Source organism: Delphinapterus leucas, chromosome 8 (genome assembly GCF_059928025.1).
Source record: "Delphinapterus leucas isolate spDelLeu-1000000601 "Yukka" chromosome 8, BTC_Dleu_Yukka2, whole genome shotgun sequence".
NCBI classification, from domain to species: domain Eukaryota; kingdom Metazoa; phylum Chordata; class Mammalia; order Artiodactyla; family Monodontidae; genus Delphinapterus; species Delphinapterus leucas.
In genome coordinates this window covers 44,092,811-44,107,025 of record NC_143136.1, presented here as the reverse complement: position 1 = coordinate 44,107,025, position 14,215 = coordinate 44,092,811, and the positions used below count along the sequence as shown (strand labels likewise).

The window sequence follows — 14,215 nt, the reverse complement described above, 5'->3', positions numbered from 1 at the left end:
CCTGGTCTCTGGGCAACATCGTGTTTATAGCTGTGGTGCCAGGAGGAATGTCCCTTCTGTGTAATCCAGGGATTGTTTCCTCTCCATCACTGGTAGTTATGTCACTGATACATTAGAGCACACATTATCATAGCGTTGGCAGATCTGACCTTTGGCAATTATTATTCCAAGGAATATATTCAGGTTTAAGATTTTCTTTCTTCAAAAGTTGAATCCATCTCCATACTCATGTATTTGTGGATAACTCAATGTAATTTTGAGCAGCTTTAATTTAAATATTTAATGAAGAAAGCTATCAATTTTAACAAGAATGATTTCATCACCCCTCATCAATAATTCAGAAATAGCTGCTATTTTTTAATGACTCAGTGTAGGTACCAGTAGAATGAATGCCCTTCCAGGTTTTTAAAGGCTGTGTTATATATGTTCACAGTAATGATGTTGATTACTATCGTTAGAGAGTGCCAAGTGAGAAAGCTTTTCTAAAAAACAAACAAAAGCCCTTCTTATCCAAGTAGGATTAACCGCAAACCTGTAATATAGATTTTTCTAGAGAAATTCATAGATTTATTTCTGTTTATAAATTGAAATGTCTTCTCTTTTTTAAAGTTTCTTTAAAAAAATCTTTAAGATTCAGAAGTTTAAAACAAAATATTAGCTTAATGGGTTCATGTTGGTGGACTATTAAATAAAAAAAGTCTCCCCTAGATTTGTAAACAGGTTAAGTACTTCATACAGCATGTAAATATAAATATTCTAACTTCTCCTTATACTTACTCTATCAATCCTTATGGCAAATTAAATGTAATCTAAGTCATCCAAAGCATGCCCTGCTTTGGGACATATTTTAATTTTATTAAAATGCAGAGGTTTTTGGGGGGTTCATTTGTTTCTTTTTTGTCCCTGATCCTTTGATTACACAGATGACTGTAGTTATACTTTATTTTGTTTCTCTGTTCACAATGTGATTATTTCAGTTCCTTTTCATCAGTATCTAAATATGACCTGAAAATATTGAGTCTAAACACTAATGTCCAGAGTTGAAACTAAAAGTTTTTGTTTGTTTGTATTTTTAGATTTGAAATTCATATAGAAGTTATTGAATGTGACATTCATATAAAAGGTACTGAATGCCATATTACAGGAACATTTTCTTCACTACTTTGCATTTGTTGATATTTTGACAACTACTTAACATCTGGACTCATGTTAACAAGAGAAACTTTGCATAATTAAATAATTAAAAATCATTTGAATCAGATGGAGAGGAATGAGTGGTTTAGGGGAAGTCACTCATCAAGGTTTAAATCAACCTCCTAATGTAATATATTTTGCAGCTTTGAATGAGCATTTGGGGGTTGATTCAGTTCTTTATCATCACTTGAACAATTTGGGAATTATGCTTTTTAAAGGTAACTTTGTGTCCTTCTCTGACCTACTTGTTATAGAAGCAGCAGTTGATTTATGGAGGATAATTAAATAAAAGCCACCTGACAAGAATTCATGCAGTCAGCATTCCTTCTGTACAATTCTGAAAACTATTTTTAGTCTGTGAGAGAAAGATACTAGCAGCTACTTTTGATTATCTTGTACCAAGACAAAGCCCATGTGACTGCATATTTCTTTTTTAGCTTTGATTTTTATTTTTTAGGTGAGTTATGCATGTACAAAGCTTTTTAAAAAAAATTACCAAGTTTACAAGACTTGTTTCTTTTTTTTTTTAAATCAGACTTCTACGACATCCCTCCTCATTTTCCCTCCCAGAGGCAACTACATTCTCTGTCTTTAAGGTGATTATTTTGATATTCCCCAGTGCATTTTGAAATAAAAAGCTTGTATTCTTAATTCATGATTTTTAAATGTAGGCATTATCTGTTGTCTTCCCACTACGGAAGATACAGAGTTACTCTCCATGCTGTCCCGGCTCTCTGTGCCCATTCAGCCTTCTCATTTCCCTATCTTCCCCATATAGTTACGTGGCAATTTTGGTTAGTTCAGTAGCCCTTCCTTACATTAGTATGACTATGTGATCGAAGCTGAGACATGTAGTAAACTATGATTATTTTTCTTTTCTTGTGCAACTTTTTGTTTTCTTGTAGTGTTTTGTTTACCTTTCTCTAAACTTACCAGTAATTCATCCCTAAACTCTTCACCAGTGGTCTAAATTTCCTCTTAGGACATTCAGATCTATTGGTATTCTGCCGGTGTCACTTTGCTGACAAAGCCTCTCCTGGAGCCTGCACACCTGACCCAGCTACACTGGCCGCCTTTTGTGTCATCCTGGGATCTCCAGTCACCAGCATGCCGTATGCCCTTTGCCTCTCTCCTATGTTAGTTCTCTTATTTTCTAAATTCCATGTCTTACTCTCTCTTGTTTTATTCCCTTGTTTTGGCAGTGCACAACCTGAGAAAGGGTATATGAGAGGTACATTTTTTTTTTGAGAAATTGCATATGTGAAATGTCTTTCTTTTACCTATAAACTTGAATGATAATTGGGTTGAGTACAGCTTCCAGTGTTGTTGTTGAGATATCTGAAGCCATTCTGGTCCCTGATCCTTAGTATGTGACACATTTTATTCTCTGAAAGTTTGTAGGGTCGTCTCTTTGTCCTAATGTTCTGAAAGCTTGATTATGTACTTTGGCTTGGATGTATTTTATCCACTGTGTTAAGTACTCCGTGGTCATTTCAGACAACTCATATATCTTTCAGTTCTGAGAAATTTTCTTGAATTAAAAAGATTCCTATCTCTCAATTTTCTCTATTTTTCTCTTGGAGTTCCTGTTTTTTAGGTACTTGACTTTCTGGGTGATCCTATATTTGTCTTGTCTTTTCTCTGCTAGTTTCATCTCTTTTCTTTTTCGCTTCATATTTTAAGTTCTTTTTTTGTTGTTGAAAAATAATATAGTTCACTGACTTTTTATAACGTGAATACTTCCATTTAAAAAAGATCCAGATAAAAACAAAAACAAAAAACGCCAAAACCCCCAAATTATCAGGACCCAAGAACTCCTTCTAGCTACTACCTTACCCAAGGGTAATTACTATCTTGAATTTTTTTAATTAATCTTTTTTATTCTGAGATAATTATAGATTCACATACAGTTATAAGAAATAATACAGATATAGACCATTTATCCAGTACCCACTTTCCCCCAGTGGTAACATCTTGCAAAACTTTAGTATAATAGCACAACTAGGATACTGATGTTGATACAGTCAAGATACAGAACATTTTTATCACCACCAGATCCCTCATGTTGCCCTTTTGTAGCCGCCTCCACTTTCCTCCCACCTCTACTTGCTACTGAACCCCTGACAATCACTTATATGTTCTCCATTTCAATAATTTTGTCAGTCTGAGAATGATATATGAATGGAATCATACAGTGGATAATCTTTTGAGATTGGCTTTTTTCACTCTATATAATTCTCTGGAGATTCAGTCAGGTTACTGTATGTGTCAGTCATTTATTCCTTTTCATTTTATAGTTTTATTTTATTTTATTTTATTTTTTTGGTACGCGGGCCTCTCACTGTTGTGGCCTCTCCCGTTTAGGAGCACAGGCTCCGGATGCGCAGGCTCAGTGGCCATGGCTCACGGGTCCAGCCACTCCGCGGCCCGTGGGATCCTCCCGGACCGGGGCACGAACCCGTGTCCCCTGCATCGGCAGGCGGACTCTCAACCACTGCACCACCAGGGAAGCCCTATTCCTTTTTATTGCTGAACAGTTTCCCATGGTACGGAGGTACCAGTTTGTTTAACCATTCATCCATGAAGGACATCTGAGTTACTTCCAGTTTTTGGCTATTACAGATAAAGATGCTGTAAACATTTGTGTACAGGTTTTTGTGTGAAAATAAGTTTTCAGTTCTCTGCGGTAACTGCCCAGAAGTGCAGTTGCTGGGTCACGTGGTAGTCACGTTGTTTGGATTTATAAGAAACTGCCGAACTGCTTTGCAGAGTGGCTGTACCATTTTACATCCCCAGCAGCAATGTATGAGGGATTTAGTTTCTCTTTATCCTTGTCAGAATTCGGTGGTGTTACTATTTTTATTTTAGCTAGTCTTATAGGTGTATAGTGATGTATCATGTTTTTAATTTACATTTTCCTAACGGTTAATGACAATGAACATCTTTTCGTGTGTTTATTTGCATCTGTATATCCTGTATGTTCTCTTTGGTGAAATGTCTCTTCATGTCTTGTCTGTTTTCTAATTGGATTGTTTGGTATATTTTCCGTTGAGTTTTGAGAATTCTTTACATATTCTAGATACTAGCCCTTTGTTGAATATGTGGCTTGCAAATGTTTTCTCCAGTTTATAGCTTGTTTTTTCATTCTTTTAATAGAGCCTTTCACAGAGCAAAAGTTTTAAATTTTGATAAAGTCTAATTTTCATTTTTTCCTTTTTTGAGTCATGCTTTTGGTGTTAAGTCTAAGAATCGTTTGCCTAGCACTAGAACCCGAAGATTTTCTCCTAGGTTTTTTTTTCCTAAAAGTTTTACATTTAAATCCATGAATCCATTTTGAGTGAGTATTCATATAAGGTATGAGACTTAGGTTGACATTCATTTTTTGCCTATTGATGACTAATTGCACCAGCACTATTTGTTGAAAAGTTTTTTATCTTTCTCCCATTGAATTGTTTTTGCATCTTTGTCAAATATCACTTGGACATATTTTTGTGGATTTATTCCTGGGCTCTCTGTTCTGTTCCATTGATCTATGTGTCTGTTCTTCCACCATTACCACATAGTGGTGATTAGTATGTGGCTAAGTAATAAATCTTCTTTTTCAAAATTGCTTTAGCTATTCAAGTTCCCTTTCCTTTTCAGATAAATTTTAGAGTAATCTCACCTATATCCACAAAAAAATCTTGTTGGGATTTTGATAGGGACTGTGTTAAAACTGTATATAAATTTGAGGATAATTGAAGTCTTTACTGTGTTGAGTGTTCTACCCCATGAACATGGTATGGTTCTCCATTTATTTAAATTTTTAGTTTCTTTTATCAGCATTTTGTAGTTTTCAGCATACAGTCCTGTACATGTTTTGTTAATTTATACTGAAATATTTCTTCTTTCTAGAAGCTTTTGTAGCTTTTTTGGGATTTCCTACATAGACAGTCATGCCAACTGCAAATAGAGACAGTTTCTTCCTTTTTGATCTGTATGCCTTTTGTTTCCTTTTCTTTCCTTATTGCACTGGCTAGAACTTCCAACACAAAGTTGCATAAGAATGACGAAACCAGACAGTCTTCCCTTCTTCCCTATCTTAGAGAAAAAGCATTCAGTCTTTCACCATTAAGTGTAATGTTACCAGTGGGTTTTTTTTTTTTTGCGGTACACGGGCCTCTCACTGTTGTGGCCTCTCCTGTTGTGGAGCACAGGCTCCGGACACGCAGGCTCAGCGGCCATGGCTCCCGGGCCTAGCCGCTCCGCGGCATGTGGGATCTTCCTGGACTGGGGCACGAACCCGTGTCCCCTGCATCGGCAGGCGGACTCTCAACGACTGCACCACCAGGGAAGCCCCTCTGTCGGTTTTTGTAGGCGATCTTTATCAAGTTAAGGAGGATTCCCTTTATTCCTATTTTTCTGAGACTTTTCCTGAATGAGTGTTTAATTTTGTCAAATGCTTTTTTCTGTATCAATTAATAGGATCATGATACTTTTTTTTCTTTACCTTGTTTATATGGTGGATTACATTGATTGATTTTCAAATATTGCACCAGCATTGCATCCTTGGAATAAATCCCACATGGTCATATGCACAGTTCTTTCTACATATTGCTAAATTTTCTTTTCTAACATTTAGTTAAGGATTTTTGTGTCTGTGTTTATAGGGATATTGGTCCATAGTTTTCTGGGTTTTGGACTTTTTTTCTGGACACAGGAGTCTCACTTGATAATTCTTTTCTTTCGGCATTTAAAAAATATTGTATTCCTTCTGGTTTCCATGGTTTCTGATAAAAAATCTGGTATCATTTGAATAGATTTTCCCCTGTTGGTAAGTTGTGATTCCTGTCTCTGCCATCAAGATTTTTTCTTTGTCTTTGGTTTTTATAGTTCGACTATGATGTGTCTTGGTGTGGGTTTTTCTTGTTTAGAATTCATTCAGCTTCTTGAATCTGTAGGTTTATGTCTTCTGCCAATTTGAGAAGTTTTCAGCCTTTATTCCTTTGAGTAATTCAGTACTGCCCTTTTCCTCTTCTCCTTCAAGGACTCTGATGACATTAATGTTCAATCTTTTGTTATAGTCCCAAAGGCTCTTGAGGCTCTGTTAATTTTTTTCAGTCTATTTTCTTTCTGTTGTTCAGATTGTATGATTTCTATTATTCTTTCAGCTCACTGATTCTTCCCTCTCTCTCCTCCATTCTGCTGTTGAGTGCATGCATTGAGTTTTTCATATTTTGGTTATTGTATTTTACAGTTCTAAAACTTCCATTTTGTTTTTCTTTATATATTATATTTCTTTGCTGAGACTTTCTTGCTTCAGTTTTCTATTTTTTTCATTTGTTTCAGGCATGTTTGTAATTGCTTGTTGAAGCATTTTTGATAGCCGTTTTAAAATCCTTGTTACCTTATTCTAACGTTCCTCTCATTTTGGTGTTGGCATCTACTGTCTTTCTTCACTCAGTTTGAGGTCTTCCTGATTCTTGGTATGATGGTTTTTTTAATTGAAACCTGGACACTTTGGGTTTTATGTTGTGAGACTCTGGATCTTACTTAAGCCTTCTGTTTTAGCTGGATTTTTTCTGACACTGCTCTGGCAAGGGAATGGGAGACGCTGCCTCATTACTTCCAGATGGAGGTAGAAGTCCAGGTTCCCCACTCAGTCTGTGCGGACGCCTGCAGTAGAGATGGGTGTTCTGGCTCATGATTAGGTGTCCACTGATACCTCCCTGGCTGGGATGGATAGGAGTGCCTTTTTACTGCTCCCCACATGGCCTCCCGTGGATACCACAGTGGAGGTAGGGGGAGTAATCTTGTTACTGCTGGGTGGTGGTGAAAGTTCTGACTCTTCACCGGGCCTCCTCTGACACCACCTCAGTGGGGAAAGGGTGCCTTGTTAATCTGACAGTTGGGGTGGAAGTCCAGATTCCCCATTTGGCCTCCACTGACACTGCTGTGGGGATGTGGCCTCATTACCACCTAGCAGTGATGAAAGTCTCAGCTCCATACTTGACCTTCTCTGACACCAACTTGGCTGAGGGGTTGGGGTGCTCTGTTATAGCTGGTGAAGGTGGAAGTCTAGGTTCCCCATTTGGCCTTTGCTAGTAGAGGTGGGAGTGGGACATGCTTTTCTTTCTCTGTGGTACTTAACTGGAATAGAGCAATTATCTATAGCTTTCTGGTTTTCTAGGCTGCCCTTTCCTGGTTTTTTGGCTGGAAAGGCCCAGTTTTGTTTTTTTTTTTTGGTCCATCCTCATTAATGTTTCTGAGTTCTTTAGCCCCACTCATCGTTGTGTTGTTCTTTGGGTATCAAGGCCCCCAGAAGGTCTGCCTTTTTCTGCCTACGTTTTAGAGTCTTCTATGTTTGTTTTATATATAATGTCCAAGATTTTTAGTTGTACTTAGCAGGAGCAGTAAGGAAAAGTATATCTACTTCATCTTCTCAGAAGCAGAAGTCTACCTGGCTTATAACAGCATAAATTAGTTTTGCCAACTTTTGAACTCTGTATCAGTGGAATCATGTAGTATATGTTCTTTTGGCTTTTGCTTCTCTCATTCCACATTATGTTTGTGAGATTTATCCTTGTCGTTGCACATGTTTATAGTTTTTTCATTTTTATTGCTATATGGCATTTCATTGTATGGATATAACACAACTCATATATTCTGCTGTGGACAGGTTGCTCCCAGTTTGGGGCTATTAAAATTGTCCTGAACATTTCTGTAGATATCAGTTGGTGAATATATTACTATTTAATATACATACCTTAGACTTGTCATGGGCTATACATTCAGGTTTAATAGCTATTCTCAAACAGTTATTAGTGTATCACTTTACACTCCCACCAGCAATATATGAGAGTTCCAGTTGCTCCACATCCTCACCAACACTTGGTATTATTTGTCTTATTTATTTTTCCCATTTTGGAGGTATGTTACATTATTGCATTCTGGCTTTAATTTGCTTTCACTGCTCACTTTAGTCAAGTTGAGCATCTTTTTATATATTTATTCACCATTTGCATAAGCTCTTTTGTGAAGTGCCTCTTCAAATCTTTTGCTCATTTTTCTTATTGGGCTACTTGATATTTTCCTATAAATTTTAAGAAGGATTCTTTATATATCAGATACATTCTTGTGTCAAATATATATAACATTCACCCTCACCAGAATACCATCTCCTACTATTTGCCTTGCCATTTCAGATTTAATGTTGCCTTTTTATGAACAGAAGCTCTTGATTTTAATGTACTCCAATTTATTTTTTTCTTCCTTAATGCTTAGCACTTTTTATGTCCTATTTAATAAATCTTTTTTCTATCCTAAGATCTTCAAGATGTTTTTCTGTGTTTTCTTCTAAAAATTATGTTATTTTATCTTTTACTTTTAGATATACAATTCATCTGGAATTGATTTTTATATGACATGAGGTCGAGGTATCTGTTTATTGTTGTTTTTGTTTTTTCTAAGTCACCTCAAATTTTCCTTTCACATCATCTGTTAATTTTTCATTTGTGCTCTTTTTAAAAATAAATTTATAAATTTATTTGGCTGTGCTGGGTCTTCATTGCTGCGTGTGGGCTTCCTCTAGTTGTAGCGAGTGGGCCTACTCTTCGTTGCAGTGCGTGGGCTTCTCATTGTAGTGGCTTCTCTTGTTGTGTAGCACGGGCTCTAGGTGCGTGGGCTTCAGTAGTTGTGGCTCACGGGCTCTAGAGTGCAGGCTCAGTAGTTGTGGTGCACAGGCTTAGTTGCTCTGCGGCATGTGGCATCTTCCCGGACCGGGGCTCGAACCCACGTCCCCTGCTTTGGCAGGCGGATTCTTAACCACTGCGCCACCAGGGAAGTCCGTGTGCTCTTTTTTCTGTAACACATTTTTATACCTTTTTTTTTTCATTCAAGCATTCCTTTTATTCCTTCCTCCTCCTCCTTAAAAAATATGTATTATCTTACTTTTATTTCATAGTTGCATTTCTTTTCCTATTTCTAAAGATATTAATAATATATTTTAAAAAATATTTTCCTCCTCACAGAGCTTCTGTTTTCTCCATATTGATTTTTTCCCCTGTTTGTTTCGGTTCTATCTTTCCTGGAAGAGACTTTCCTCAAATACCTTGTAATTCTCGGTGACTGCTCATATTTAGTGGCAGGGCTAGATAAGACTCTGAACTCCTGTGTGGAGTGATTTGGTTGGGTTCTTTAGTTGGGGAGGCTTCAATATCAAGATTGAGAGGTCATTTCTCTCGGGCTAGTCAGATTCTCCCCGGAAGAACCTTCCAGTTCTTGCCAGCCTCTGGGAGGATGAAAGCCTTGGAGGATAAAAGCCTTGCCAGCCTCTGGGAACCTAGTGAGGTAAGTGGGATGGAGGCTGGAGCCGGGGCCAGGGCTTGAATCTAGGATGTGTATGTTCACTTAATGCCCCCTGTTTTCAATATGGCACCCCTACTCTCAGCTGTTCCTGTTGCTCTATGGCTCAAGAACCTCTGTTTCATCCTCTCCAGAGGGAAAAACCTCTAGTTGTTTGGCTAGCTATGTGGAGTGGAGAAGGGAATTGGGCGTTCGGAGTTGGGGGTCCAGACTTTCAATTAACTCTGTTAATCAAGCCCTCCTCAAACACAAGCCCCCCTCAAACACACACACTCTTACTTGCAGATAAACCTAATATGGCCAACCCATGAGCCTTTGAGGGATTCCGAGGAACAAATTGTATTAGTTCTTGCTTCTCCCATTGTCAACCAGGGTTTCAGCTTTCTCAGATTTACCGTGATTTACCAATTGTCTATGTTCTGGCTTCCAGAATTTTATTTTATTGCTATTATGTACCCTTTAATTTTCCCAGCTTGGATTATGACTTTAAAAGTGTGTGTGTGTGTGTGTGTGTGTGTGTGTGTGTGTTGTTATTTTAGTTGGATTTAGGGATGGAGTAAAACCAGATGCACTCAATCTGCCATTTTTACCTAGAAGTGTCATATAATTTTATACGTTTTAAAAACAAATATTTCTTTCAAGTTTGAGCTCAAAATGAAATTAATTTAGAAAATGAGTCCAAAGGAGAATTGCTGTTCTTTTCAGGTAATGAAAGAGAATTGGAGCTGCTGACTTGGGTAGGTAGAGGCAATAATGATGAAAGAAAAATAAGTAGAGAACATTGAGGAAAACCTTTTAGTATGATTTGGGAACTAGAGAGAGGTGATGGTTGCACAACACTGTGAATCTACTAATTCTACTAAATCATTTACTTTAAAATGGTTAATTTTATGTTATATTAATTTTACCTCAAATAAAAAAATTTTAACATAAGAAAAAGAAATACATGAACGTTTTCAAAGCTTATAGCTACGTTAACACCTGGCTTTGGGGGTAAAAGATAAACTGACTTATTACACAGGCCTCAGTAAATTATGTTTCTGTTGTCTGCCTAGGAGCTATATAGAGATTTTAAAATGTTTACAAGCATGATTCTGGAAGATCTTCGCCTAGGAGCTATATAGAGATTTTAAAATGTTTACAAGCATGATTCTGGAAGATCTTCAGAAATTTATTCTTCATTTGGGGAAAAGGGAGAGCAAGATGTGTTCCAAGGGGTGGCAAGTGGAGTTATTTCTCTCTAGTAAAGAAGATGAAATGAATTAATAACTATTTAATATGTATACCTCCTACATCCAATTATATTCATTGCAACTTGACAAATCTTGATGCAAGCAAGACCTTTTGACTCTTTAATCATTTGTATAATAGAAGAAAGGGAAATTCTGGTGGAATGTGGCACAGTTCCTATAAATTTATGCCTTTGATATATTGCTTATCTTTCATATGAAGCACCCTGTCTCATAAAAATGTTAATAGCACTTTATTATCCAAATATGGTATTTGGCAGTTCAGTGTGGTGTAATAGAGCATGTGTCCTAAAGCCATAATATTAGGGTTCACATCCTTGCTCTGCCACATGTGAGTTATTTAAACTCACCATGCCTCATTTTTCTCATCTTTAAATGGAGAAGATAATAGGGTTATCTTAATGAATATGAATTAATACATTTAAAGATCTTTCAGTGTTGCCTGGCACAGAGTACATGCTCAATAAATGCTATCTGCTATTTTTTTTCTGACATTTTCTTAAACTGTAATCTATAAAAGCACATCTGGAAAATGTATGTGATATAAGCAGCGTAAAGACTACTTCCTTACCAGGATATCATCGGCATGGCTGTAGTGACCAACTACAGATGCAAACGTGCAATTGGCTCCCTCTTTCTCATCACATTTGCGGTTGTGGTTAAGGGCTTATTTCTGTTTTTCTCTAAACACTGAACGGTTTTAGCTACCTTTATTTTCTAAGAATTCTGGACTTCAGAGTGCAGTGGATTTATTTGAAAAGTAAAACCAAGAAACTATAAATACTGTTTACTTTCAGTTCTCTCTATTTGGTTTGGACATAAACCCTGTCATTTGTACATTTTCCCTAGGAATCAATGAAGAGATTGAGATGAGCTATACACCTGTCATTAGAAGATGTCATTAGTCAGTCAGTGGCCACAAAGCGAGTACTTGATTTTTTGAAAGCTATTTTTCTTTATCAGTACTATATGGCTGCAAGTGATAAGTGGTGATGGTTCTCTCTCACAATTACCATTTTTAGATGTAGTTTGAAACTCCTCAGTTTCCGGCAAGATGAAGCTCTATGTCTAAATGTTATTATTTTCATACTGAGCCTTCTTTTAAATTTTACTTTACAGATCAACAACCAAAATTTTGAAGGTCATCAACTTTCTGATGGTGGTGATAAGCCATGGCGACAGATGATAAAGTTGCCATCTTAACCGACGATGAAGAGGAACAGAAGAGAAAATATGTGCTTGCCGATCCTTTTAATGGTATTTCCAGGGAACCAGAACCACCTTCCAATGAAACACCCTCCCCCTCTGAAACAGCTGCTATTCCTGAGGAGGAAATAGACTGGATAGAGAAACATTGCGTTAAAATAAACAATGATCTTCTAATTTCCAAGGTCTTTTATTTTTTCTTTTACTCTGCATATGGCTCTCTTTACCCCCTTTTGCCTGTGTATTATAAGCAGCTGGGAATGTCACCAAGCCAGAGTGGGCTGCTGGTAGGTATTCGATACTTCATTGAATTCTGCAGTGCCCCCTTTTGGGGTGTAGTTGCAGATCGCTTTAAAAAAGGCAAAATTGTCCTCCTCTTTTCTCTTTTGTGTTGGGTTTTATTCAACCTGGGCATCGGATTTGTCAAACCTGCTACCTTGCGGTGTGTACCAAAGATTCCTCCGACAGCTCATCCCACCAGTTCAAGTCACCTGTTCACTCTCCTGCCAACGAATTCCTCCATTGTCTCTTCCATTACTACATCACCAGGAATTCGTGAGAAAAGGAACCTGCCTCCTTACAATGGGTCAGAGATGTTAGAAGCAGGGCACAGTGTCATGGAAACTGTCATCTTCTCAACAGCTCCAAACAAGACCATTGCGCCCACTCTGCAGCCTCACACTGATGAAATTACTGACCATGTTATGAACTTGACCATGAACCCAAGCACTGCAACCTCTGCTCCCCCAGGAAATACAACCTGGGAGACAACCACTTCTATTGTCACTACCACCAAATCTTTACCTTCTGACCAAGTCACTCTTGTTTATGATCAACAAGAAGTAGAAGCTATATTCTTGGTGATCTTGGTAGTTGTCATAATAGGAGAATTTTTCAGTGCCTCCTCTGTCACGATTGTGGACACGGTAACACTCCAGTATCTGGGAAAGCACAGAGACCGCTATGGACTGCAACGCATGTGGGGCTCCCTGGGCTGGGGCCTGGCGATGCTGTCCGTGGGCATTGGCATTGACTACACCCACGTGGACGTGCTCATCAATGGGAAGGGGTGTAAGCCCCCTGAATACCGGAACTACCAGATTGTCTTCATCGTCTTTGGGGTTCTCATGACCATGGCCTTGATCGTCGCTACTCAGTTCCGGTTCCGCTACAACCACTTCAAAAACAGTGAAAATAAAGGGAAAGAGGTGGAGATCCCTCAAGTAGAGAGGAACAGCTCCACAGAATCCTCTGAGGAGACACCAACCACCACCAGCCACGTGCAGGCCTTCAACTTCTGGGACTTAATCAGGCTGCTTTGCAGTGTGCAGTATGGCTCCGTGTTGTTTGTGGCTTGGTTTATGGGTTTCGGATACGGCTTCGTGTTCACCTTTCTCTACTGGCATTTGGAGGACCTGAATGGAACGACAACCCTCTTTGGGGTCTGTTCAGTCCTGAGCCATGTGTCTGAGCTGACAGCTTATTTTTTTAGTCACAAGCTTATTGAATTGATTGGCCACATCAGGTAAGAACATGTGTACTGTTGATGCCCCTCAGCAATTGAACTTTATCTTTTCGTAGCTTATAGCTCCTTTGAGCACATTTAAGGATATTATCATTTGTGTTGGGGGTAGGGTTGGGGTGGGAATGGGGATTTCTGTTTCTCTTTCTCTTTAAAATAGAAACAAAAGGAAGGAAGTGATGAACCTAGTTGGATTATCTCAAATAAACAAAATATGCTGTTTCTGCTCTGTATGCTAAGAGAATCTTACAGTAAATGTTTTCAGCTATAGGAACACCAATTTAGTCAACTGTATTATTCCATGGACCTTGAAGGGTCCGACCACCTGTCTCAGGCATTTATGAAGAGGGGCTTAAGTGGATAAAGAGGATTATGTTTTTTCAGCTTTCAGTTATTCTCAGCCACTTGCTGACACAGAAAGACCTTGAATATATGGTATATGAAGATGTCCATTATATTTAATAAAGCTGTGGTGTGACCCACCATCATCCCTAACCCATGATATTATGTGGAAGAGAATCTTACATAATTTTTTCTGATTATTACATAAGCCTCTGTGTTTTTATCTGCCACGAAGACATGGGATATTTAAAAATCTTGCTTCTACCTAAAATTTCCCATGTAATCCTTTTAAGCAAAAAATCTATAAATGCCCAGTGTTTCTTGTGTAATGTTTCTCACCATTAATGTTTGTCTGAAG

General features: G+C 38.0%; 1 protein-coding gene across 8 annotated transcripts in view; it reads left to right on the top strand.

Annotated features, from left to right (window-relative positions):
- Positions 1–14,215, top strand: part of MFSD6 (major facilitator superfamily domain containing 6) — a 75,004-nt gene that overhangs the window by 13,822 nt on the left and 46,967 nt on the right. For 6 of the 8 annotated variants that reach the window (XR_016393984.1, XM_089915968.1, XM_022567258.3 and 3 more), the window contains exon 2: positions 11,907–13,518. Coding sequence is in view for 7 of the 8 variants with exons in the window: in XM_089915968.1 (XP_089772094.1) it covers positions 11,960–13,518 (1,559 nt within the window). In the remaining variant the exon portion in view is untranslated. Of the gene's footprint in view, positions 1–1,076; positions 1,124–1,729; positions 1,791–11,906; positions 13,519–14,215 lie in introns of all 8 variants that reach the window. The other 2 variants (XM_089915971.1, XM_089915972.1) reach the window with 2 other exon arrangements.